The sequence below is a fragment of the Acinonyx jubatus genome, chromosome E3 (genome assembly GCF_027475565.1).
Source record: "Acinonyx jubatus isolate Ajub_Pintada_27869175 chromosome E3, VMU_Ajub_asm_v1.0, whole genome shotgun sequence".
Classification (NCBI taxonomy): domain Eukaryota; kingdom Metazoa; phylum Chordata; class Mammalia; order Carnivora; family Felidae; genus Acinonyx; species Acinonyx jubatus.
Window position 1 is genome coordinate 35,394,331 of NC_069398.1, and position 26,195 is coordinate 35,420,525.

A 26,195-nucleotide genomic window follows, 5' to 3' on the forward strand; every position below is an offset into this window, starting at 1 on the left:
AAGTCCCTGCAAGGCTGGTCTATTCTGTTCATATTCACTCCCCTGGTGTAGCCTTTCAGGGTCTCTGCTCAAAGATGGGACATTACAAGAACCCTCTCCCTTAGTGGCCCTAGCGCACCAAGCTATCAAAATCTCTGTTCAGGTTCTCCGCCTCTTCCAGAATGGACTGAGCTCTGAGTGGAAAGTGTTGCTGAACATCAAGTTTAGTGCTCTGGGTTTCCTTTGTATCCCCTGTTAGAATATTTCACTATCCAATTAGCACACTGATGGCATAGAACCCAGCTATTTTTAAATGATTATATTTTGGCCAGCTTTTTATGCTGTTCTCAATGGGAGGCTGATCTGAACGACCTATTCCTACAATATATGAGGTCTGAAAAAAAGGGCAAAACTAAATATATTACACATTTATTTATATATTTTTACATTACACTATATACTATTTAAGCTTGTACGTGGATAAAAACTTTTCTGTATGTTGTCGGAAGGCCGGCCGGGTCAGTTTGAAAGCAGGACGGTTTCTCCCAAAGTCAGCAAGGCTGGACGTCCCCGCACCTGCGTGCTCAAAGGCGGCGTGTGACCGGAGCAGCACCTGCGCGCGTCCCGAGGTCGGCGAGGCTGCACGTGCCCGCACCTGCGCACGCGGGAGAGCGGCGTGTGACTCGAGCCGCGCTTTCCAGGTGGTAGCAGCAGGGGAGGGGCCGCAGAGCTGCACCTGCTCCCTCTGCGGCCCCGCGCTGCCTGCCCGGCGTGGCGCTCTGGTTCCCGGACCCCCAGATGCTCTGCGGCAGCCACAGTCCCCTCACTCGGGCACCTATCACCAGGTGGGGTCGTCCGGGCAGGGGGCGCACGCCTTCACCGCGGGCCGGCCGCGACCCCTAGGCCGACGACCACATTGCCGGGGCTCCTCCTGTGCGGCGTCTGAAACCGGTGCACGGTTCTAACGTTATAGTATCTTCAGCTCATACAAATGTGTATGTTTAATACAACTCCCACGAGCCCAGACACACAGGTCGGGGTCCCGGCGCGGGGTCGCCTCGCCCCCGCGGCCGGGAACCGGGTGAGGCTCCCCAGTCCCGGCAGCCAGCACGCGGGGGGTTGCTAGGCAACCTGCGGCTCCCGGCAAGCGGCGGCGCCTAGAGATGACGTTGCCAGCCCGCGCCTGCGCCTGAACCCGCCTACTCGCGGCTCCCGCGTGCCGTTGGCCGGCGGGCAGATGGGGGCGGGCCTCGGCCAATGGGCGACGCCGCTCCGGGAGGCGGGACCGTGTTACCTTGGCGGCGCGCCTGCCGGAAGCCCGCGTCGGCGGCCACGCGCAGGTAGGCGAGGACCGCAGGGTCGGGGGTCGCGGGGCGGCTCCCACGTGGGTGTGCGGCCCGGATGGCGTCGGAGGGCACCGGCGGAGGCCCGCAGGGTGCGCGCGGGGTCCGAGCCGCCGGCTGCCCCCGGCTGTGCCCCTCGAGCCGGGCATCCCCTTCGCCACAAAGCGCTCGTTGACTGAAGCGTTCGGTGGGCTCCCGCGTGTCCGCACTGTCCCGGGCCCCGGGCGGCCGCCGGGCTCAGGGCGGAAACGACGCCGACCCGGGGCGTTTGCGTTCTGAGGACACAGAATTAATAAGGTGTGGGAGCCTGCAGGAGAATAAGGCAGAGCAGGGCACCGCGAGCGAGTCGCGTCGGTGCCGGCAGACGCCCCAGGTCGAGGGATCCCGGGCGCAGCAGCAGCAGCCGCTGCAGCAGGAGTACGAGCCGGAGAGCGGGGAAGGAGGCGCGCGGGGCAGCCACCTGCGCCCGCAAGGCCTGGACGAGGACGCGGACTCCTCTCCGAGCGAAATGGGAAGGTGTCCCGCAGAGCCTGTCCTGGACGTTCTACGAGTCATTGTGCATGCTGTGTTGGAAAGGGGCTGGACGGGCAAGGGCGGGGACCGTGAGTAATGCAGGCGGGAGGGTAGTGACGGCACAGGGAGTGAAAGGTAGTTACTATCTTCGGGATGTGTTTTGGAGGCAAGGCCGACAGGGTTAATGGCTGTGTCAGATGCAGGAGATGTGGGGCACCACAGTCTTTAGCTCGAGCAGAAGTCAGGATTTCCTGATGGCCGTTCATGGAGAGGACAGATGCTCCCAGGAAGATCAGAAGTGTGGATTTTTATGCCTTGCGCCGGAGATGATGTGTGTGGGTGTTGGTGATAGCGTGTACTAGTGCAATTCAGGGAGAAATTCCAGGTGGCTGGTAGATGGGAGGTGTTTAAAGCCGCGCAACTAGATGAGATCACTGAGGGAATGCGTGCAGGCAGAGAGGAAAGTGGGCAGGAAGCATGGAGCTCTTCAGTGCCCAGGCTCAGGAGGTGAAGAGGGAGGAGGAAAAGCAGGAGGGTGTGGTGTCTTTTTCAGAAGCCGAGAGAAGGAAGCATCACCTGCCAAATGCTGCTGTTGGGTGGAATGAGGAGAGTACTGAGACTCGCCGTGAGATTTCACGTCTGTGGCGAGCAAAGCAGCGAGGGTGGATTTTGATCAGTAGTAACTGTTGCAGTAGGGACGAGACCACGTGAACCGAATTCTCCTTAGGTCTGTCCAGGGGCGAGTGGGTGTTTTAAAGGGAGATTGAGGGAATGGGGAGGGGAAAAGGGAGGCACTCAGTCGCCTTAGGAAGTGAAACATTACAAAAACCAGGAAGGGGGGGTTGGTCCATGTGAAACCCACCCGGGGTTGCTGGTTAGCGCTTATCAAAGGTAGGCTGCTACCCTTACAGGGCTGTCGGGTGGGGTCTCCCCGTGTTGGCTGCATTCTTTTGGCAGCCTTGAGTTTTTTCCGGCAGGCTCTCTTTAAGGGCGCCAGGGTCATTTCAGGGATAGGCCCTTGAGCTGTTAGACACTGCATTAGTGGGCCAGGTGTGAGGCCCTTTGGGAGAGAGGAGCCTGGGTAGAGTTTGGTCACACAGCGCGTCTTTGTCCGTATGGAGTCGTTGTGCTCTTGGGAAGAGCAGTTCTGGTGGAGGGGTTGGAGAGAGGAGGGAGGGAAGGAGTTCCAGGCCGTGCAGGCGACTCTACAGGGTTTTACTGCCGAAGGAGGCAGAAATAGGGAGAAGAGCATGTGGGATCGAGAGAGTTTTTATTATTGCCTTGTGGGAAGCTTTAGTTGCGTGAGTAGATGGGAAGCCGGAACCGAGAAGGAGGGGCGGTGCTCAGAGTGATGTCCCTGCGCAGGTGGGGCTGGAACCCAGCTCACCAGTGGAGGGTTTGGCCTTGGTCAGAACCTGGCCCGTTTCCATCAGAACAGGAGAGGAGGGCAGGTGGGTAGATGTAGGGAGCTTGCAGTTCCCTTGCCCTTGTTTTGTGATCAGGAATTAAGGTTCTCAGCCAGAAGGGAGAAGACAGTGGACGTTTGAGAGAGGAGAGGGGCGGCCAGGCAGGTGGCAGAGGTGGGGAATGTGTTGGATCCCCTGGTAAGGCTGAAGGGTGATTGGGCCCCGGGGTGCTGAGGGGGTTGAGCTGGAAAGATGGGAGGTGGGCTCGGTGAGTGAGTCGTGACAGGACTTCGAGATTGGCCATTGGAGGGACAGGGAGGGGTGGGTTAGGTACCAAGAGAGCAGAATGTGGAGGCCGTTCGTCTAAGTGGGCAAGTCAGAACTCGGACTAGGCTTGGATCAAAAAGGACAGGAATGAAGTCCCAGGCCGGCTCAGGCGCTAGGATCCCGCTCCTGGACTCCTCGGACTGATTTCCTCGAGGGCTGTGGATTGTGAGGGCGCAGACCCTCCCGAGGGGGGCTTGGCCCTGTGAGTTGGAAGGTGGCCCCCAGGACACATCAGAGGTAACACGCGCTGGGTGAGAGGGGCCATTGGGGGCTGCGGGTGGGATTTTCAGATTTTAAAAGAATTTTTTCCTGTGGGGTCAGTTATTTTCTTTAAGATCCTGTGGGGTTTCTTTTCAGCCCTGGGGACCCGGCAGCCTCAGCCGGTTGGCGCCGAAGCATCCTGACCTGTGAGTGTCACCCCACCCAGACGGTTAGCCGCCGTGTGTGTGTCTGACCTGGGTCGTCAGCTTTCTGCTGGCGGAAGCATTTGCTCCACTGAACTGGAGCTAGTTATCTTAAAGCTTTTGTGGTAGAAATGACAAGAGTAGAAGGGGGAAAGCCATACTTGTAATTCTCACTTCCTAAAATGTCAATATACTGATGTGTTTCCTTCTAGTTTTTCTGTGTGTGTGTGTGTGTGCGTGTGTGTGCGTGTGTGTGCAATTTTCCTCACACGTAGCTTTGTGCCCCATCTTTGCCCTTGACGTTGCGCCATGAGCTCTTACTCCTGTGGCCGGATGTTCTGCGCCGTCTTGCATAGGCCTGCCCCTTTGCACACGGGCATCAGTCGCTTTCCCAGTCCGCAGTCCGCTGTTGTGGGCCGGTCACGGTGTTTTCCACGCCTCCATGTCAGAGGCGTCAGCAGGCTTTATATGGTGCAGCTGTCCCCCTTGTGTATGAATCTCAGCCCGTGATTATTTCATCAGGAGAGGTTCCTGGAAGTGGAAAGCACTTGACGAATGTTATAAAATTGCCTTAAAGAAAGACTGCACCAATTTCTTCTCCTGTCAGCAGACATGATCCCGGACAGCCTTTTCACCGTCCTGTGGCTAACGCTGAATAATACAATTTTAAAAAATGGCGTTTTTAACCTATCAAATTAGCTGGGTGATGTGTGTGTACGGCTAAAAACCTCCAGCCGCAGCGGCCGAGGGACAGAAAGGATGCCATCAGCCTTCCCCCCTCCCTCGCCAGGCCCCATCCCTGGAGGCCGGCGGTGTCCTCCCTCAGCTCTTTGTGCCGGGATCGCTTGCACACTTACTGGTAGCGCGAGCTCAGTACGTGACTCGGGTGTGCCAACCGTAGGAGCCATCGGTTGGTGTTCCCCTCTGACAGGGACGCCCCGGTTTCCTCACCCGCGTGCCGCCCTCAACGGCCACACGACGGAACCGAGTTCGTGCGTGTCCTGCACTTAGAACAGGACCTGGTGCCTGGTCAGCTCTCTCCGTAAGGGGCAGTTTTCGGAATTGACTCTCCTAACTAACCCTCCCCCCCCCCCCCCAACGTGGCCTCCCTCTGGCCACCAAGTACAGGGCCACCTACCGAAGCTGGCAGAGCCTGGGGAGCCTGCTGTTTTGCAGAAAGGCCTGGGAGGAAAAAGAAACCTAAAGGAGGGATCTTGACCCCCCTGAGGCCCCACCTTCCCCCGGGGCTGCTTTCCTCACCACCTCGCTCTCCCTTTGCTGGCTCGTCCGCTGTTCTGCCTGCACACCAGGAAGCTGACGCACACTTGTGGGCCCTGGGTGTGCCAGATGCCGTAGACATGCGCACGCCGTCCTCACAACTCTGTGAAATAGGGTTACCGCTAAGGGAAAAAAAGGAAGGAAAACCAATACAGGGGCATTGTGTTGCTAAATTTATTGCAAATAATTGAGAGAGGTGGGAGGTTTTTTGTTTTTTGTTTTTTTTAATCTTCCCGTGTTTTAATGAATTCACAGCGTTGTGTGACCATCACCGCAACCTCGTGTCAGAACATTTTCCTTCTCCCAGGAGAGACCCCGGACCTATGAGCCCCTCCTGCCCCTTCCTCCGCCAGCCCTGAGCACCCACGGAGCTATGCTCCCACTCTGCGCGGACTTGTCCCGGACACCGCGTGTAGACGAGCTTGTACCGTGTGTGGTAACCCGCGACTGGCCCCTCTCCCGCGGCAGGACGGGGCTGAGTCGCCCGGTCAGTGCCGTCCATTGCGAGGGCGCCCCCACGTCTTGTTCCCTGTTTGGCAGTTGCTGGATGTGTAGGTTTTTTCGCCTTTTGGTTACTATGACGAAGGCTGCTGTGAACGTTAGTGTTGGGATTTTTACGTGGACGTGGTCATTTTCTTTGGTAGGTATCTGCGTGTGGAGCTGTTGGGACCCATGGTAACGTGTTGAACTTTTTTTTTTAAAGTAATCTCTACACCCAACGTCGGGCTTGAATTTATAACCCTGAGGTCAAGAGTCACATGCTCTACTGACTGCCAGCCAGGTGCCCCGACATGTGTAACTTTTTGAGGAACCACCGGGCTGTTGTACAGAGTGGCTGCACCATTTTATATCCCACCAGCAGTGCATAAGGGTTCCAAGTTTTCAGGCATCACCAGTATTTGTTACTGGAGCCAACCTAGGAATGTGGAGTGGGGTCATTTGATTTACATTTCCCTAACAATGGATGGTGTTGAGCATCTTTTCCTGTCCTCATTGGCCACTTGTGTGTTGTTTGGGGGGTCATCTGAATTCAAATCCCTTGTCCGTTTTTTCACCGAGTTTGTCTTTTTTATTGGGTTGTAAGAATTCTTCACACGTGGTGGATACAAGGCTCTTGTCAGTTACATGACCCGCAAGTATTTTTCCATTTCTTGATGTTGTCTTTGTACTTCTTTGCTGGAATTATTTGCAGCACAAAAATTTTTAATTTTGAGAGGTCCACCATTCATTCTTTTTCTTTCGCTGTGTGTTTTGTTTGTTTGTTTGTTTGTTTGTTTTCTTTGGTGTCCCGTGTAAGAAACTGTTGCCTAATCCAGGGTCATAAAGATGTACCCCTGTGTTTTAGCTCTTACACTTAGGTTTGTCATCCATTTTGAGTTAATTTTTGTGTTTGGTGTGAGGTAGGGCTCTCAGTTCATTGTTTTGCATGTGGAAGTTCAGGTGTCCCGGCACCTTTTGTTGAAAAGACCGTTCTTTTCTATTAAATGGTTTAGGCGCCTTTGTTGAAAATCACTGACCGTAAATGTAAGGAAATGTCTTCTATACCAGGCATCCGTTGTCTCAAAGTCATGAGACATACCATCTCTCAGAACTATTAAGAGAAACCTTTTTATAATATGGAAAAGTCTTTCTCCCTTTTTAGCAAATAGACTTAGTGATTACACTTTTTAATGATAACTTACAGAAGGAATAAAGATTTAACTTAACTTTTGTGGTGACTGGTGTGTAAATATTTGCTAAACTTTTCTTATTTCCCCAACAAGGTAACTGGCTAATGGAGTCCTTTGTCTTTTCAAAGCCCCTGTGTCAACAGTCTCTTGTTCTTTCAAGATTTCTTATTATACTGCTAATTGAAATTTGTAGCCTCTGGCTTTGAATACTTTTTTTTAGATAAGGCTTAATTAAAGGCTGTGGAGCTTGGAATTTTTCTGATTCCACAACAGTGATGCTCTTTCAATATGCTACAGCTGATCGTAGCCCCAACTGGGGCAGAAGGAGCCCTCCACGCTGGCCCTGTGTCCTCTGGAACGCGGCCCTATGTTCCTTGACTATCTCCTGTGTTTCAGCACAGCTTGATAACCCAGGTTCTCCTTGCACTTTCCTTGCTCTGCAAAGGTTCCCAGACCGGGAGTCTAAGGAGCTCCCCTCCCCGCTTCCTTTTTCATAGAGGATGGTGTTGAGAACCCAAACCCGGGCTCTCCGTGTACTCTGTTTCTACGCCTTTTCCACTGTGATCACCCTTTATGGTCACCTTTCCCGTAATGCTTTCCCTCTCTTTTGGTTGCAGGTTACAGTTAGTGATGTCTCACGTGTCCTGTGTTTGTGTCCCCCTAAGCGTGTCACCTGTGTGTGAATAAGTCTCTTGGACTGCGAGGTCTAGCCTGGAGCAGCTCCTAGCACATGGTCGGCACTCTGCAGGTGGTGACAGAGTGACTGGCAAGTGCTGATGTACGTGGGTGGATTGCTTGGTGGCGGGGTGTGCGTGTTTCATTCCACCAGCTGCCCCCTTGACGTAATTTTCCCCTTTTGTCCCCGTGAAAACGGTTTTGCTTTGGGGGAAATCTACATCTCAGTAGCGTGTTCCTGGGGAGCCCACGTTCTCAGAACGCATCTAGCCTTTGCTGGCCTTCAGGGGGCCATCGCCCTCCATCTGCCCTCCCTGCCCGCAGGCCCTTTAGGGGGTCCGGAGGCCCGACCTTTGCACCTGCCGTACCTTCTTCATCGCACGCACCACTCCCCCCCCCCCCCCCCCCCCCCCGCAGCCCTGCCCTTCACCGGCTTTCTCCCAGAGGCCTCCTGCCCGTGCGTCACCTACGCTCGCTTCTGTTCTACCTTCTCGGTAGCGTTCATCCCCACGTAAAAGTATTTTCTCACCTGCACGATAGATCTCTCTTGCCCACCACAAGGGAAGCTTCACGAGGTCAAGGCTCTTGCGTGCCATGCGGTTCGCTCTGCGTTCGGCACCCCGCACAGTGCCTGGCACAGGGTTGGCGCTCACAAAGTATTTGTTGAACTTCTGTTGCTAGAGCTGGTGTTCAGAGAACGACATTGGGTTTCTGTCCCTTTTCCCGTATACATAGCCTTGAACCGCAGGTCTGAAGGTAAATTTTTGAAAAGACATAGACATAAGTATACAATATGTACGTGTATAATTTACATGTGCCTGTAAGATCTGGAACATGGAGAATGGTAACTGGGAGTTAGTTGAGCATGAAAAAACGAAATACATTTTTATAGTTTGTTAGAACGAAAGCTGATATTAGTAGACCTCGTAAATACAGTTTGAAAGGACTGGCGTTAAAAAACACTCCGAGGTCTCCCCTCCCACATACCCCCCCGTAGGAAACCCCTCGGAGGTCCCAGCAGCCACCGGCAGTGCCCCTCGGGGGAGGGCTCTCCCTGACCTGTCGGCCTTCAACCATTTCTGTCCCCTGTGGCACGATCCCACGAAGGACGTGGGTTTTAGGGTTCCCGGGCTTTTCCTGGAGCTCTGCACACCACTGTGCTGGAGAAAGCACACCTGTCAGACGTCTCTCACACCGTGTCGCGCCTTATATGCGGCCCGGGTGGTGCTGCTTCCACAAGTCGAGGGGCCCGGCCCAGGCCCATCACCGTGACCGAATGCCCTAGCCACGGCGGCGACGGTCGCCTGCAACATCCCCAGATCATGGGCGGTTTGCCTAGGGGATTTGACCTTTCCCCTAACTCGTGTAGATTTTCCATATTTTCTTTCTTTCTTTTAAATTTTGCTTATTTTGAGAGAGAGCAGAGGAGAGGGGCAGGGTTAGAGGGAGACAGAGAATCCCAAGCAGCCTCCGTGCTGTCAGCCCAGAGCCTGAGTGGGGCTTGAACTCCCGAACCGCCAGATCGTGACCTGAGCCAGATGCTTAACCCACTGAGCCCCCCCCAGGCGCCCCTGCCTTAGTTTGGACTTTTATAGCGGGAGAGCGCTCTTCCCCTCGGTCACAAATGTGATGTGGCCCAGGACCTCTCGTCACGCACTTAGCAGTTTACCTTCTCTGCTGCAGGATGGCAAAACGGAAGAGAAAAATTACCGAAATGACAGAGAAAAAGAACAAAAAACTGAAGAAGGTGTCAGCGAAGGAGATGCCACCCGCGGCCACACCGGGCACCGGGGAAGCGCACGCCGAGGTGGGCGCACGCGGGGTCCCAGTCCAGAGGGAGGGCGCAGCGAGGGCGGGATGGGTGACAAGCCTTCGCGCTGCGGGGCTTCTGGGAGCGGCTGTAAGACAAGTAAGAGGGTGGGTGAACTTCAGGTTCGAACGCCGCGACCGCCTTTCCTCGGGCACAGCGTCCACCGACCGCCATCAGGGTGCCGTGCTGTCGGGGGCACTTGTGTCTGAGACGGGAGGCGGCGGGACAGCATGGGCTGCGCTCTCGGGAATGGGTGGAGTGCCGTGCACGCAGTGACGCGTGGAGCGTGGCCGGGAGTCCTGAGGAATTCGGATCTTGGGGCGTCTGGGGGGCTCAGTCACTTGAGTGTCTGACTTTGGCTCCTGTCATGATCTCACAGTTTGGGAGTTCAAGCTCCACGTCAGGCTCGGCTGACAGTGCAAAGCCTGCTTGGGATTTTCTCTGTCCCTCTGTCTCTGCTCCACCGCGCCCAACCGCCCCCCCCCCACCTCGCACACGCATGCTCACTCACGCTCGCTCTCAAAAATAAGTAAAAATAAACATTCAAAAAGAATTCAGATCACAACATACAAATTCTCATATTGAATGGGACAGAAGTCTGTTACAAAAATACATGCACTTAAATTTGGTTCCTGGTCTGAGCGTTAACGTTTTTCTTGATTGAGCTGTCTTTACAATTCCTAGGATGCGGTTGATGGAAACAGTGTGGGGTGTCACAGATTCTCCCAGATTGCACATGAAGTAGAACGTGATTAGGCGCGTATCCCGTGGTGATGCGTGCATCTGTGGGCGGGCGCTGCTCTCTTCGGAGGGGACGGGATTTCCTGTGGGTCCACGCCTGCCTGGAAGCACCGAGAAGCTCGTTCACACCGGTGAACGTGGGTGGAAGCGTCGTCTGGGCAGCGTCGCTTAATTCCTTAAAGTCGGAGACTGTTCCTGTGATTTGGGGGCACGTTTGGTCCCAATGTGTTGTTAGAGATCGGCCATTAGATGACAACGTGACGAGGTCCATCTCCAGTCCTTGTGGAGGAAGAACTGGAAACCGTCTGACTCGGTCGGGGATGCGTCTCTGGCCAGTCGCTGTTGTTGTTTGTGGCACCCGTGATTCAGACCTGCCTTCACTTACGAGAGCCCTGTGGGTCTTCTGCCCTCAGAAGTGTCCCCAGCTGGTTTCAGGGTGACAGGTGGCTTTTCTCTCATAAGATGGGGAAAGGACCGTGGCGCAGGGGGAGGAAGAGAGGAGGGCCCTCATGACAACGCCACCTCCTGACCGCAGGCCATTCTGGCCTTTTCTCCGAGCAGTTTCGGCGCAAGTACACATGGAGCACACGTGGCATTAGGGCCCTGGGAGCGCGCTCCTGAGACCACCCGTGCTGTAGACGCCTGGGCGAGTCTCTGTGTCCCTCAGGGGGTGTGCACCCAGTTCGATGACTCACTGGTCCGGGTCACTTGAGGCCTCCATCCACCGAGGCATCTCTGTGCTTTTGCCAGCTGGTTCCCAGGCCCCTGCCTAGTCCCTGGCGATTTATTTTTGATAGAGATAGAGCACAGGTAGGGGAGGGGCAGAGAGAGAAGGAGACACAGAATCCGAAGCAGGCTCCAGGCTCCCAGCTGTCGGCACAGAGCCAGACGCGGGGCTCGAACTCACAGACCACGCGATCATGACCTGAGCCACCCAGGTGCCCCTCCTCCGTTTTTTTTTAAACTCCATCCTATCACCTTGGTGATTTTAAGTTTTGTTTAAAACTTGCAGCTTTCCTTTCAGAGTGGCCTGCTTGCTGGCTGCTAGCCTGGGGCAGGCCCCGCAGAACAGGGCGGTTGACAGTAGCCGTGTGCACAGGTTGGGATTTCTGCCTAACCTCAGGGGGGGACCTTCTTTCTGCTGAGTTCAGGTCATTTTTAAAAGTGTGTGATTGTTTTTTGTTATGAAAGCGCACGTTGGTTAAAGTAGATTTGGAAGACGGAAGAGAAGCTTCTGGTTTCTCTTTTGAGGCCTACAGTTTTGTCGGGGTCTGTGGCGTAGTGGACAGAGTTGCTGCTAGAGTCCCGTGCACTTCCGCTTGGTTTTCGGTCCCCGGGGTGTTGACCTGGTGGCAGGCTGGCCCGGCTGAGGAGCAGGAAGCGGTGCGTGGGAACGCGGGGCCCGGCCACCAGGGGTCGCCGCCCCTCCGCCTACATGCGGCCCGCGGTCCTCTCCCGGGAGGAGCTACGGCCCAGCGCAGTTACGGGGTGGGGCGGGAGCACTCGTAGGGGGAGGTCTCTGAGGTGTGGCGCTTGTGGGCTTGTGTCCCAAAGACCCCTTCTTACATTGCCAGGCCGGTCTCCCAGGGAGGGGCTCTTCCAGGCGGACACACCTTGGGCTGCGCTAATAAGAAGATTTCTTCACTCTGCTTTTCATGGGAAATTATGGAAAAGCCACGTCAGGCTCATTTTTAAGGAAAGCACATGGAACACTGCACCTAATTTTGAGGGGGGCGGGTGGACCAGGCCTGGAGAGCACATCCCATTCCCCTGGGAGCTCGTGGAAAAGTACTGTGCTGTCCTCCCCCGCCCCCCCCTCCCCGCCCTGCCCTGGCTGCAGGATCAAGCCCCAGAATCCATCCGCATGAGGAACACAGAAGCCTCTGTCCCCACTTGGACCAGTGTGCCGTCCTCCGGGACCCGCCGTCTGGATAGGCCCGTGGGAGCCCGTGTGGCCACTTCCCACAGCACAAGCGCCCTGAGCCAGTGCCAGGAGGGCCAAAGTTTCCCCAGGGCTAGCCCTCCGTGGCCCCCGGGGCAGCCTCCTCAGAGCCGCGCTTCCTGCGGGGAGGGGAGCCTTGGCACACCCAGCGGACTCCTCTCTGGCCCTCTTTTGTGCGCTCGGGAACGTAGGAAGCCGTTTGTGCGGCCCCGGGCGCTCAGAACCTCCCTTCTTTGCGCATCTCACCAGCCCGTTAACCTGCCGAGGCCCTCGCCGCCCGAGGCCGGGAGAGGGTGTCTGTGACGCCCCCGGCACGGGCCGAGCCCTGCTAGTGCCTCCCTCAGCGCCCTGGATATGGTTCTGGCCGGCCACGGGCCTCACTGGAGACCTGCCGCCCACACCACGCCCTCTCCCGCCGTCCTGCTGCGCGAGGGACGCGGGAAATCGGGGTCCATGGGCCCGTCCTCTGCACCAGGGAGTCTCTGCCTGCTTCACGGCTTCTTGAAAGCCTCCCGCGAGCCTGGGCGTCGGGCCGTACAGGCCCGCCTTCAAGCTGCTGGGCCCCTTCCTTTGAGAGGGTGGCGAGGGTTAAATCTTAGACAGCAGGCGTGTCCCGAGAGGTTGCCGACTCGTCATCAGTCATCAGTTGGGAGTGGAAGGGGCAGAAGCCCAGGGGTTGGTCCCGAGGGTCTCCCCACCACCGCCGAGGAGATAGTCCACCGTTCAGTTTTGTCCCGGACGGCGAGCCCCACGACAGGGAGACATCACGCGGCTGCCCCGCTCACGGGCCAGTCAGGCCCCTGCAAGCCTTGGTGGGCACCCGGCAGGGGCGCTGCGGTGCCCAGGCCTTGGTTGCCTGGAGGCGGAGGCGTGGCTGGCAGTGAGCAGGGCCCTCCTCCCCCGTCTCTTGGGTGAGAACCCCTGCGTTTGCACGAGACCGTCCTGATCACAGCGGAGTCCTCAGGCCCAGTGGCCCCGGGTGTGGCCCGTCCTGGTCTCACACACGAGTTGACCGGAGAGGCGGCCGCTTGCCCAGTCGCTCAGCTCTCAGCTGGCTGGGACAGAGGAGGGACTCCCACTTGGGCCTCCTGTGTCTGCTTCCCTTTCGGAGCACCCAATGAAGACAGGGACCCACGGGGTGCCTGGCCTGACTCCTTAGTGTAACTGGGCTGAGGGCTGCCGGCCAGCGGGCGGCTCAGCCGTGTGCGGGGGCGGCGAGGCCCAGCACCGTCTAAGGAATAATGCGGCTCCTTTGGGGCACCCATTTCTGCACTGCTGTCAATGCGGGTGTTGTGTCGGGAGAAGGACCCCGGATTTGTCCCGCAGACCACCCCACGCTGGGAGTGAATGCGTTCCTGGAGCCTAGAGGGCACGGTGGCAATAGCAAGCACTTTTCTTCTTGCAGAATGTGACGTGCCGTGCATAAGCTGGGTGGCTCCCCAGTTCCCCATGCCACCCCGCGTGCTCTGTGTGTTTTCACGGGCCCGACTGGAGCGTGGCGGGTGACAGCGGGGCTGAGAGAGGCTGGGCCCCGCACCGCCACACCCTCAGCGGCCGTGGAGTGGAGTGTCGCCTGTCTGGAAGGGAGACACCTGCTCCGTACGGGACCACCCTCTTCTCTTCGTTTGTGATCTCGAAATCGGGATAGGAATCACGTGGGTGTCAAGCTGGCGAACGCTTCCGAAAACTGTCACGCGAGGCTGTGAACTTTGCGGCCTTGAGAATTTGCTCAGAACCAAAGTACTTCTTCCTAATGGTGTTTTGCCTCAAGAAATACGCGGGTCTGGCTGTGGAGTTTTGGTTGTGAAAGTAGCAGCTGAGGGGTTGCCAATCTTTACAGGCAGCTCCCCGGGAGCCTGAATTCCCCTGTTGCGTTGTCTTTGTTTTCTCCTTTGTGACTACTGAACGCTGACTTGTCAGCCAGTTAGTTATAAAGTGATGGCCGTGCAGGGCTGGGGGAGTTGGAGAAAAGGGACCCAGAGAAATTCCCTGATAGCCCCGAGGCTCCCGGTGAGGTGTAGGGGACCGAAGTCCCCCTCGTCCTGTCGTGGTGACCTCTGCTGCCTCCTGAGGGCTTTCCTTTTCACTGCCCAGTAATGTCCCACCCACCGCACGTCCCACGTGTTTGTTTCTCCGTTCCCTGGTCTTTGGACTTTTAGCTCGTTTCCACTTTGGGGCTATGGGGAGTATGCTGTGACTGTATGCGAGGTTTTCTGTTTTCCTTTCTCTTGGGTAAATTCTCAGGACTCAGATGGACCACAGTGTAAGTGTATGTTTACTTTTTTATTTATTTTTTTTAAGAGAGCGTGAGTGGGGGGAGGGGCAGTGAGAACGGGAGAGAGAATCTTAAGCAGGCGCCACGCTCAGCACTGGGCCCCGCACAGGTCTCGATCTCACAACCCTGATGGCCTGACTGGTGCCAAAATCAAGAGTCGGTCGCTCAGCCACCTGAGCCACCAGGCACCCCGTGTGTTTACGTGTGCGAGGAGCTGCCAGGCCGTCTTCCACGCCAGCACGCGGGGGCGCTGGTGCTCTGTGTGTTTGTCAGCACTTGTTGTTGTCGGTATTTTTCGTTTTGGCCGCTCTCGGGAACGTGGTTGTGTCTTCCTGTGTGTGTGGTTTTCACAAGCAGGTGCTTGAGGCGTAACTGACGTGGGGGAAACCACCCGCATTGAAATAATTTCTTGTAGTTTCTGCCCCGGTCGCTGACGGGCGTGAGCATCTAGCAAGCCTTGTTTCTGTGCGTAAGGTCCCGTTGGTGAAGTGCTCGCACAGCTCTCTTCCCGCTCTTAGTGGCGGGTTTTCTTACAGTGGAGTGTTGAGAGTTTGTTACCTATTTAAGATGTAGGTGTTTTATCCGATTTCCGATTTGAAGCGCATTCTCTCCTGATCCGTGGGTCCCCTTCTCATTTGCCAGCAGTGGCTTTTGAAGAGCAGGAGTTCTGACTTCTGATAAAGTCTGACTTACCTGTTTTTCTTGTACGGTTGTACTTTGGTTGTACTTTCTGTTAACTCGTCGTCAGGGGCGTGTCCGGAGATGCTTCCAAGTCCGCAAGTGTGGCTCTTCGTGGATCTTCCGAAATGTTAGGATTTCCCCGGGTGGGGCGGTGGCCTGTCTCACGGCCGCCCTCTTAACGGTCAGTTAACCTCATTTCCCATGTGGATGCGCCTGCCCGGCACCGGAGTGCCGTTGTGCACGTATGCGACCTCTTCTCTGGGCCCCCAGGGGCCGGAGCGGCAGTGGGACGGCGTGTGGCCAGTGCCAGGGAAGAGACCTCCGGGCCCGAGGCCGGCGCTGGCGTCTGCCTCCCCTGTGTGCCCTTCTGCAGCCCGTTTTATTGGTGTTGTCCTGGTCAGCAGTGGGACTGAGACGTTTTTCAGTCACTTATGGAGCGTCTTTGTTCTGTGAGTGTCCTCACCACATCTTTCTCCTCTTTTCCTGGTGCCTTTTTGTTGCCTTTTTGTGCACGTTTTACACATGCTTTGTCCCAGTTTGACTTTGATGACGACATTCTCCGTGCGTGCAGGCAGATGTCAGTCCTCATCCCAGAGATAATGGCCGCCTTCTCCCTCCCACCGTCACTTAAGAGCATTTTCTCTTCTGTGTTTTCCTCTCAGCTGGGCTGCACAGCAGTCCATAAACGTGTTATATTTAACTTGCTTGTCACCGTGCTGCTCCCTTCTTCAGGTTTTATAGGCGTGTTTTAATATTGAGTAGAGTAAGTACCTCCAGTTGTCATGTGGACCCTGTTTTGGGATGTTTTCACCTAGTTTCTTATTTGTACGAGGTTTGAAATCAGCTTGCACGTTTCATGAAAAGTCTTTTGGGGCGCCTGGGTGGCTCAGTCGGTTAAGCGGCCAACTTCGGCTCAGGTCATGATCTCACGGTGCGTGAGTTCGAGTCCCACTCGGGCTCTGTGCTGTCAGTCCAGAGCCTGGAGCCTGCTTCAGATTCTGTGTCTCCCTCTCTCTCTGCCCTTCCCCCGCTCACACTCTGTCTCTCTCTATCAAAAAAAATGAATAAACGTTAAAATATTAAAAAAAAAGAAAAGAAAAGTGTTTTGTGCTTTTTTGAGGTTGTTTTTATGTCATTCAGACGATCATGCTTCTCTCCTAGGAGATTTGCGTGTCTGGCCAGGAGCAAGTGACCTGGGTAGGGTCCCTGTGGCAAGCACAGGGCAGATCCCATCGGTCTGTCTTTCCCTGTCACACGATATCAAAATACACAAACTACAACTCAGGAATGGAGTCTGGGCCCCCGCAGAGGACACTCCCAGGCCTCCTGGGCCCGCTCTGACCGTCTCCGCCCGGCCACACGGTATGCCCTCTTCTCCATCCGGGCAGAGGCTGTCTGTCCCACGTTCCTTTCAGAAATTGACCTTTCTGGCCTGACCAAGCTTTTCGTTTTCTTCTACCCACTATGTCCTCACACTCTGCATGGTGAGCCTTCACCTAACTGTTCTGTAACCAGTCAAACCCAGCAGCAGCTCATGGGGGTCAAACTGGGACGTGAACTTGTTGAGGAAGTAGGTATTAAACTCTGGTTTTTGTGTTGCTATGGGAAGAAGTTTTATTTTAACGTTGAATTAACTTAGGTGTTTTCGTATATAGTAGGTCATAGGAGCGTTCATGGTTATGTATTTTTTTCAACCAATTCTAATAATTTGCGGCAAGAGTTCTTCAGTTTTATAAAGGAAGGTGAATCAGGCAAGATGATCTTTTCTTTTTTTTTATTATGGGGGTTGGGGTAGAGTTTAGATGGCTTTAGGATGATGGCCTCCTCTTTGTCGTTACCTGCACTGGCTTTTCTCACATATAACTTGCAGTAAAACAACAGCATGTGTGTCAAATTGTACGTGTTTGAGACAGAGCCATGGTTAAGTCACCGTGTCCCTTAGCGTCTGGGTTTACAGCCGGCGGTAGCTGTTGGGGTGGAAAAATCACACAGAACGTGAGAAAACCCAATGATGGACAAGTTGTGACCTTGGAAGTAGGGAGTGTCTCTCGCCGATTTCCCCCCATCTGCATGAAGAGGCGAACGGCGATTGGGTTGGCACCGGAGGGCAACCTGGCACAGGCCGGGTCTCGGCTGGGGTGTTTGCATACGAACAGCAAGGACCTGTGTCTGTGGCTGTTTTCATCTCAGTACATGCGTGCGGAGCACTGGGTGAAATTGAACGTCTGTACATGATTAAAAACAATCTCTCAGGGGCGCCTGGGTGGCCTAGTCGGTTGAGCATCTGACTTTGGCTTAGGTCATGATCTCATAGTTGTCGAGTTTGAGCCCCACATTGGGCTTGCTGCTGTCAGTCAGAGCCCGCTTCAGATCCTCTATGTCTGCTGTCTGTCTGTCTGTCTCTCTCTCTGCCCCTCCCCCACTTGCGCTCTCTCTCAAAAAAAAACCCAAAAAACAATCTCATTCCCCCTGCCCCCCCCCCCGAAGTAGACTCTCCCCCTTAAGAAAACAATAAAGGTCTATTATAAAACCAGACACATCTTTTTAGCTCTTACTTCTCTCAAAAGGTGAGCCTGTCTCAAGAAACCAGAGACTTTAGGAGCACCTGGCTGGCCCAGAGTGTGCGACTCTTGACCTCAGTCAGGGTCCTGAGTTCAGGTGCACGTTGGGCGTGGAACCTGCTTCATTACAAAAAAACAAAACCAAGCAAAACAGAGACTTGGAAGTTCTTCACCGGAATCTTAGCTTTCACACTCCGTGGCTGGTGGAGGACGCCATTTTATATGTTCACACGCACAGAGCACACTCACTTGTAGAGCACACTCACGCATAGCAGACTCACAGCACTCACGTAGAGCACACTCCCACGCGCCGAGCACACGAGGCCCGTGCGGAGGCCGTGCGGGGCTCTCCGGCAGAAGGGCGCTCGGAACGGTGGAGAGGCTGAGGATGCCCGGGATGGCTCTCTGCCTCTGGTCTCTCCACCTCGCCGGGGTGGGGGTGAGAGGGGGCTGGGGAGGGCCCTGGCCTCCGAGCCCGTCCCCTCAGCCCGGGAGGTGGCCAGAGCCGAAGCCCCTGACTTCCGGGCACCGGCGGGTGGCCTCGGGACAGAGCAGCCCCCGTGTCCTGCGATGTCTCTGGGGACTAGCTTCTGGGTACCGCTCGGTTTGGGTCTGCAGATGCCCCGTTTCGTCAGTTCTTTGATGCTTTATGAAAATGGTCGTTTTTTGGTCTCTCGGTCAGTGTTTTTGGTCGCCATCCTTCCCCCACCTGGCCAGAGAGTGGGTCTGAGGCAGATAGGGCTTGGCAGATCTCTCCTTTCGGGTCAGCGTTGTGGGCCGTGTGGTCTCTGTTGCTGCTCAGGCTGCCCCTGTGGGGCAGAAGAAGCACACAGATGGCATGTAAAGAAATGGCCACGTGCAAATGCGGTGTATTTACCCCGACAGGCGGGCACAGGGGACTCGGCCCAGAGCGCGCATCCCCCTGCTGCGAGGCGTCCAGCCCGCCGGCGCTGGCCTCTGGAGCAGTGCTTCCTGACAGGGGTCTTCCTGCCCCAAGTTCCTGGGTCTCCACGGTATGAAAGGAAGCCCGGGGATTGTACTTTGGGTAAAGGGTGGCCCGTATCTGGGGCCCTGGGAGGCTTGGCAGGCCTCTGGGTTTGTCCCGGGGACCGATGACGGCCCTATGTCATTGCTGCGGGGGAAAGGTTGCCGTGGACACCGCCACACGGAGGGCTAATTAGGAAAACAATACGGCATCTGTGACCGGCAGGAGGACGTTCGGTTTGAAATATAAAATTAGTATCTATGTAGACGGGAAGTTGGACCACCGAGAGAGTGGTCCTAACGTGCCACTTCCTGAGCGCGGGCACTCGTGTTCTCTTCTGGACGCAAGCCCCGATGGTCCAGGGTGCAAGCGTGGGGCCCTCTGGCCACCTGAGTGGCTCCTCTGTCCTGTGTGGATGTGGAGGCCGCTGCCTGAGCTGGCTGCAGCTTGCTGGAGAAGCGGATACACATCCGCGGAGCACGGAAGCCGTGACTGGAAACCGCACGAGGAAGCTCGCCGGAGGGTTCCAGAGGCTGCGGGTGACGCAGAGGACAAAACCTTCTGCGGGCGTGCTAGGGGGCATCTGGGTTCTCCCCTGCTCAGCCGCCACGGGACGGTTGGGGGGCCCGGGGGCCTGAGGCCCGTTTTAAGGAGCTGACCTCAGGGTGGTGCGGCTCGTTGTGTGGTGAGTCCCCGATGCTGCCTGTAAGTGCTGGAGGGGCTTTCCGGTGTCACAGTGGGCCGTGTACCGTGCACGCACACTCCCTCCTTCTCTCTGTCACACCCGGGAACAGGGGCCGAAAGCACAGGGAGGTAGATGTTGGCCTCGATGGGGCGGTCCCTGAGAAAGTCAGCCATCTAATAAACGGGCGAGTTCACCTGTCCTTGGGCAAGTCCAGCCGAGACAGGGTGGACGTTTAGGGGTCACGCTGGGAGGCTTCCTCCGGGAGGGGGCTGGAAGTGGTGCCCTGTGAGGCCCTTCTAGTGCTCTGGGCCCATTCCACCCGCTCTGTGTCCCCTGGAGCCAGGCGGTCCCTTAGCAACCTCTGATGATACCACGGGACCTTCTCCACGCGACGGGACGGGCCTTCTCCCAGCCACTGCCGAGCGTCCGTGCTCGTGCTTGCGGGTGTGCTCCTGTGTGTACATTCCTGCGTGCGCTCGAGTGCTGGCGTGTGTGCGTGCACCCGTGCGTGTGCCTGCGTCTGAGTGCAGTTCTGTCACAGCTTGGATCGCTGTAGCCGCCAGCGCGGTCAAGGCTTAGAAGTGCTCTGTTGCTGCACGGCTCCCTTGGGCCCTACCGTTCTAACCACTCACCCACTGAGTGAAGGACATTTGGGTCGTTTCCAGATCGTGGCTTTTAGGGGTAAAGCTTCTGTGAACACCCACGAGCAGCAGCGCTCGCTTCTGTGGGGAGACGCCCGGAGCATGGCCGCGGGCCGGGCCAGCTGGTGAGGCACGTTTTTGAGGCCCTGCCAGGCGTCCCGAACGCGCGGCTCTCCTCCCTTCCGCTCCCGCCGTCACCGTGCGCGAGGCGAGCGCCTCAGCACGCTCACCAGCGTTCGGTGTTTCTGTTCGTTATTTCAGTCGTTCTGATGTCTGTGCTCACATTTCAAAGAGGACAGCCAGAAGCGCCCTGGGAATTAACTTGCCGCTTGGGGATTGGCGACACGTGCTCCTGGCTTGGAAACGGCCGCGGGCTGGTATTGGCGTATTGCCCCGGCCTCGTGGTGGTGCCGCCCTGGCGGGCCCAGCTGTGATGTGTCCTTGTCTGCCCTGCCCACGTGCGCCATCCTTTTTCTCCAGGGGCTTTTCGAGAGTGGTGGTCTTCACCGGGCAGCACTCAGAGTTGGCTGGCACGGGTCCGCGGTCTGTTAGGCCGGCCTCGGTGTGCCCCACGGTCTCCACGGTGGAGACACGGTTTCTCCAATCACTTGTCACATCTGGAGAATTGCAGAAAACCTAGAAGCTGATCAGCTTCCCTGCTGCCGTGGAGACCTGGCAATTGTCCTTCTGGGCCAGAGAAAACAGGCTCCCCGCCCCCACCCCCCACCCACCCCCGCCAGCCCCGCCGTCCACCGGCCATAGCTAATGCCCTCACTGCTGCGGCCGTCAGCCCGGGAGATGTGTGTAACTTTGCCTCCTTGTGCTCAGCAGAGAGCAACTCGGCAAAGTGGAATTTTAAAAAAGCAACGTTTGTTGTTTTTCCTGAGTTATACATGGCCAATGTGAAAAAGAAAGAAGGAGAAACTACAGAAAAGCACATGGAAGGAATGAGGCTGATAACCTCGCGGTGAACGTCGCGGACATGTTCTCCATGTTTTCGCGGTGGGTGTAGTTTATTTAACATATACGAGAGTACCCGCATCGGCTCTGGGTACTAGGGTTTCCGTGTTTTCTGGTACGACCAAGAAGAGGGTAGCTCGTGGTTGCTTTCATTTCAGCTTCTTTGATCATGACCGCAAACGGTCATTCTCCATGTACATGTTGGTCATTTGCTTCTGCAGCTTCTAGGTTTTTTACCAGGTCTGTTTGCAAAGTTGACCTTCTCTGTATTGATTTGAAAACACTGCTCATGCTAAGGGCTCTTCATCTTTTTTTTTTTTTTTTAAGAAAGAGAGGCAGGGAGAGAGGGAGATCGAGAATCCCAAGCAGGCTCACACTGACGGCACAGAGCCCGACATGGGGCTCATCTCACAAACCATGAGATCACGATCCGAGCCGAAATCGAGTCGGATGCTTAACCAACTGAGGCGCCCAGGATCCCCCTTTCAGCTTTCTTTTACGTGTCAGGTAGTTTTTCAGTCACGTTACTCTTGTTTATGGCTTTTGCCCTAAGCAGACAGCCCCTCTGCCTCTCCCAGCCTGCAGGAGCTTCCTGCCGCTTCTGGGCCCTGCACCGGCCTCCCTGGCGAAGGCCTCGCTGCCTCCCCACACCCCGTCTTGTCCCGTGCCCCCTCGGGGTTACGTTTCTCCAGCCGTTAGAGAAAGACGAGGGTCGAGCAGCGAGGCATCGCCAGGGGCCTCCCGTTCGAGGGCTGGCTTCTCAGCTTCTGCCATACTTGGACTGGCTCTGCCCCCTTGGCTGGGGGAGGCCCTGGGTTTTGACGGCCGGGTTTAGCTTTCACTGGTGATGTGGGTCCTTCTACGTCTAGTGTCTCCAAAGGCAGATCCCAGGGAAACTGAGAGTGGTTGCCTGGGGGTTATCAGCACGCGCCCCCGTGGGTGAAGTCCCCCCACAGACCAAGTACTTGGCCCCACTGAGCCTGTCTCCTGTTGTCTAGGAGCGCCTGGCAGCCCTCTGGCCCTGGCTGGGCCGCACTCTGTGTTGTTGCCCGCCTACAGTCCGTCAGCCCCGCGGGATGGGCTCGGGTGTGGCTCCCGCACCATGCGGTGCTGGGGCCTGAGTCATTCTCTGTGGGGAGTGGGTGCGTGTGGTTCGGGTCCCCTCAGACGAAGGTGAGGAGGGAAGAGGTTGCCTGGTGGACAGAAGGGAGTCTTTGCTGGCTGTGCAGCCGGTTAAGTGCCAGGCCCTGAGACGTCGCTACAGACGGGAGCCCAGAAGCCAGATCCAAGTTAGGGCCTGGTTGGGGGAAAGGTCGTGGCCCTCAGCCCTGGTCCAGGCTGTGACACTGCCCCCAGAACAACTGTGGCACGTTAGTTAACTGCTGCCAGTTGTCATGCCCGAGAGCTCACTGTGCTCGAGGGAGGCCGTAGGCTGCATGGTGCCCTGGGGGTCAGGTGGCATGGGGGCTGTGACCCCTAGGAGAGTGAGCTTGGCTCGGTAGCCGCGTGGGAGTCACCAGAAAAAGGCTCTGTGCCATAGGTGACCTGGAGCCTGTCAGGTTGTCAGCCTGTCGTGAAGTTTTAGGTAACGCACGTGCGTAGAGCCCTTGCCAGTCTGGTGGACTGGCTGACGTGAGAAACCCTCTCCTGCTTCCGGCGCATGAGTGTGTGGAAGAAGCGTGACAGCAGAACGTATGGCGTAGCTGAAAGCGGGCCACGAGTGAGAGACACAGAAGCTTGAGGCCAGACTGGTGAGCAAAACTGGAGCCGGCAGGCCCAGAGTCATTGGAACCGGGCTCGTGTTCTAACAGTGGCACGGCCACGCGAGGTGGCCCGCCCCCTCACGGGCAGGTGGTGGAGCCGGACTCCGGCCCCGAAGCCAAGAGCCATAAATTGGAAAATCCTACCCATTGGGCAGATAGAGCAGGCAGGCAGGGTGGACGAAGAAAGAGCCCGTGATAGAGAATCAGAATCCCAAACCCATGGCGTGCGTGGGGGCCAGACCCAAAATTTCAGTGACCCGCGACCTGGGAGCCCCCAGCCAAGAAGTTCACCGGGAGACTTGTTCGGACCTCCGGCAGAGATCAGTGCAGAACCGGCCCCCGGGGCCTCCCACGAAGAACGGCCCTCCTGAAGACTTCCACGGCGGAACAGCCCGGTCCACGGGACCACGGGAGGAGGGAACCGTGGTGACAGTCCGCCGGCAGGACGGGGGATGGAATTCACAAGAAACACGAGGCAGGGCACCTGGGCGAGGCTACATGGGTTTGCGGTTTTGGGGGGATGAAGGGAGGGAGAGTCGGCATTCTGTCCCGTCTCCCCCAGCCTGGGAACAAACGGGAAGCTGAGGCGGAATCTGACTGAGACAGCAAAGGCAGAGGCTTCGGCGTGGAGCCCAACAGTGGGCCCAGCGGGCCAAGAGAGGCGAGCACCCGACTGGGTGTGCAGAGTGTGGGGCGGCGGGGGCCCGGCGGGGTCCCTGTGGCGCTGCTCCTCAGGAGTGCGGAGGGAGGGGAGGGACGGCGGCCAAGGGCAGGGTTTGAAGGTGACCTGATGTGTGTGTTGCAGGGGCGCGTCTGGTCCCTAACTCCTGCCCAGCACGGCAGCCCGGGGGGGGTGGGGGGGGCGGCAGGCAGGGCGGGGCTGGCTGGCGGGAAGGAGCGGGGTCCGGGGCCCAGACGGCCGCTTCCCAGGCTGTCACCCCGAATCCTGGCAAATGGGAGGCCTGAGGTCGTGGCCTGAAGCTGACGTGGCAGGTGTGCTTCACCGGGAGTGACGTCGGATGGCAGGAGTGGTTCCTGGGAGTTTCCGGTGTCTACAGATCGTGAACCAGCAGTGTTCTTTCAGGGGGGAGCTTGGCTGGGGAGAAAGATGGAAAATGAGTCAAATCTTGGTAACTTTCTCCCACGAGACGCTGCCGCGCAGCCTGGGGTCCCACCGGGGACACCGCCTAGCGGACTGCTGGGCGCACACGTTTCTTGACCTGGCTCCTTTCTCGGGCCTTCGTCCTGGTCGTGGCCTGGATTGTCCACGGCGCCCAGGCACACCTGGGAGGCGGGGGAGGAACCCGCTCGCCTGTCTTTGCCGAGAGCGATTCGGGGGCTCCTGCATCTGTGTGTGAGCAGCCTGCTGTGTGTGCCGTGTGGCCACGCATCGTGCCGGGAGGGGGGGCCTGCGGACCTTCGCCGGCCCGGCGCAAGGTGTTCGTGCCGACCGGCGTCCGAGAACACCGACAGACTAGAAAAGAGCTGCTTTCGGATAAGTCGCGCATGCCGTGTGCCCTGGAAATGCTTCGCCTGTTGACTAAAGTGGCCTGCAAACAATGAAAAAAGAAAGTTAACTCACGGAGGAGGCCCCCTCCGGCCGCTGACGTCAGCGCATTCCGTTTTGCGTGTCCTTTCCATTCCTGGGATGCCGGTCTGGGCATGCGTCTCGCACGTGAGCTCTTCGTGTGTCGCTCGATTTACGCCTCCAGGAGCGTTCTTCGTGTTTGAAGACAGAGCCCCCACCCCGCGCCAGGCATGTAGAGCACAGCCATGGTGAGGAATGCAGAAGACGTGGAAAAGCCGAGAGAAATGTCTGGTGCGTGAGCACATCTGTATTTTTACAGACGTGCTTAGCTTTCAGGCAGGCGGGCACACTTCACTTCATCACGCGAGTCTGTGAACCGAGCCAGGATCCGACTGTCACTGCCATTTTGGAGACTGAACCGCCCTCCACCGGGCCCCCGCCCCCCGTCGCCCCGTCCCCGGGTTTGGGTGGCTCCACTGCATCCCCTGCTCTCCTTCATGCCCGGCGTTGTCACCCCCTGTTCCACCACAGCCCTGGGAGCCCCAGCCCAGACGCTCCCCCCTTCTGCCTCGGAAAGCAGAGCCGGCCCGGAACCTGGCCTCCCGAGTGAGTCTCTGCTTCAGTGGCTTGTTTTTTTGTTTTTCTTCCCTCTTCGCCTTAGAGGGGGTGTCCTGTGGTCTTGAGAGCTCTTGGCCCTGGCGCGCATGGGTGTTTTAAAGCTACTGGGAAATTCTGCCCCAGAGGTGCCAGGAGCTGACTGGTGACGTGTGTGCGCGCCTTCCCAGGTGGTTTTGCCCAGGGCCGCCAGGCCGCTTCCTTCACCAGAACCACTCTTCTGTAAGGTCACGCATAGTAATAAAACAACATGCTTCCTGCCTTGCCCTCCTCCTGCTGAAATTATCGCCACTTCCTGGCTGTTCAGAGGAAGCCACTAAATTTGTTGTTTTCAGTCGAGTGGACACCACATTTATTTAAGGAAGCTTATTTCATTATAACATTCGCTAACGTTTATAAGGAATATTAATCGCTGGCTAATCAGACAACGTGCGCAAGAAAGCTCTCCCATTTCGGGTCTGAAATACCAGAATGGGCAGATTAGCCTGAATATTTGTTCAATCTTTTCAAAATTATTTTTGTAATGGTATGAAAAGATTTCCCAGGATGGAGTATTCACAGCTGGGAAAACAGTCGCCGCTTTGAAGATGGTTTTCCCAGGCACAGAGCTCACGTCTCCTGCTGCGAGGAGCGTAAACAGTGTAACAGTGCCTAGTGAAACTTGCCGTTCTCTTGGTGAGTTTTCGTGGCATACGATGGCCTTCTTCCGGCCAGGCTGCACGGTCCCCTGTCGGGAATATGCGTTTACAAACCTGGAGGAGACGGAACGGCAGTGTGCCCAAACAGGCCAGGGAAGCAGGTGCGGGTGTCGGACTCCCCGGGTGCTGAGTAGCTCACTTTGTGCTCATAGGTCGTATCTTTCAAGATTGAGAATGAAAGTGGAGGTTAAAGTCTTGGCTCTCACCGACCCATCAGGTTGGTCTGGACGATGCCGTCCTTACCTCTAACCCGAAGCCTCTGTTGGCCCCAGGGCCCCACACGTTCACTTGGACTCCACACAGCCGCCACCTGAAGCCCCCTGGCCTGGGTACCAGGTCGTGGTTCGGCGGCAGGTCGGAAGCATGTGGCTGCCGGACATCAGGCTGGGACGACTGTCCAGGGTCCGCCACCAGGAATACCGCAGGCGGGGCACGGGGCTCAGCGTGCAAGATGGGCTTGGCGACTGTGTTGGAAAGGAACCAAAAAGTAGGATCTAAGAAAGTCTGAGGTTTACACACCTGTATCAGGGTATAGGCCAACGCCCGAAGCACAGAGAGCCCGAGATCCGGTACCTTAAGTAGACTAGAAGTTTATTCCACAGGCCAGGGGTGAGTAGCCGGGAACCCAGGCCCCCTTCGCCTTACTGCTCTGCCTCCCCCTGGGGTGCTGTCCCTGCTGTGGGGTCAGCGGTGGCTCGCTCTGCACCAGTGTTTT

The 26,195-nt window shown here is 56.8% G+C and overlaps 1 protein-coding gene across 1 annotated transcript in view; it reads left to right on the forward strand.

Annotated features, from left to right (window-relative positions):
- The first annotated feature begins 1,202 nt into the window (after nt 1–1,202).
- CE3H7orf50 (chromosome E3 C7orf50 homolog) overlaps nt 1,203–26,195 on the forward strand; it is a 109,044-nt gene continuing 84,051 nt past the window's right edge. Inside the window, exons 1-2 of the mRNA XM_053213168.1 lie at nt 1,203–1,319; nt 9,279–9,402. Of these exons, the coding sequence (XP_053069143.1) occupies nt 1,237–1,319; nt 9,279–9,402 (207 nt within the window). The 5' untranslated portion in view covers nt 1,203–1,236. The remainder of the gene's footprint in view (nt 1,320–9,278; nt 9,403–26,195) is intronic.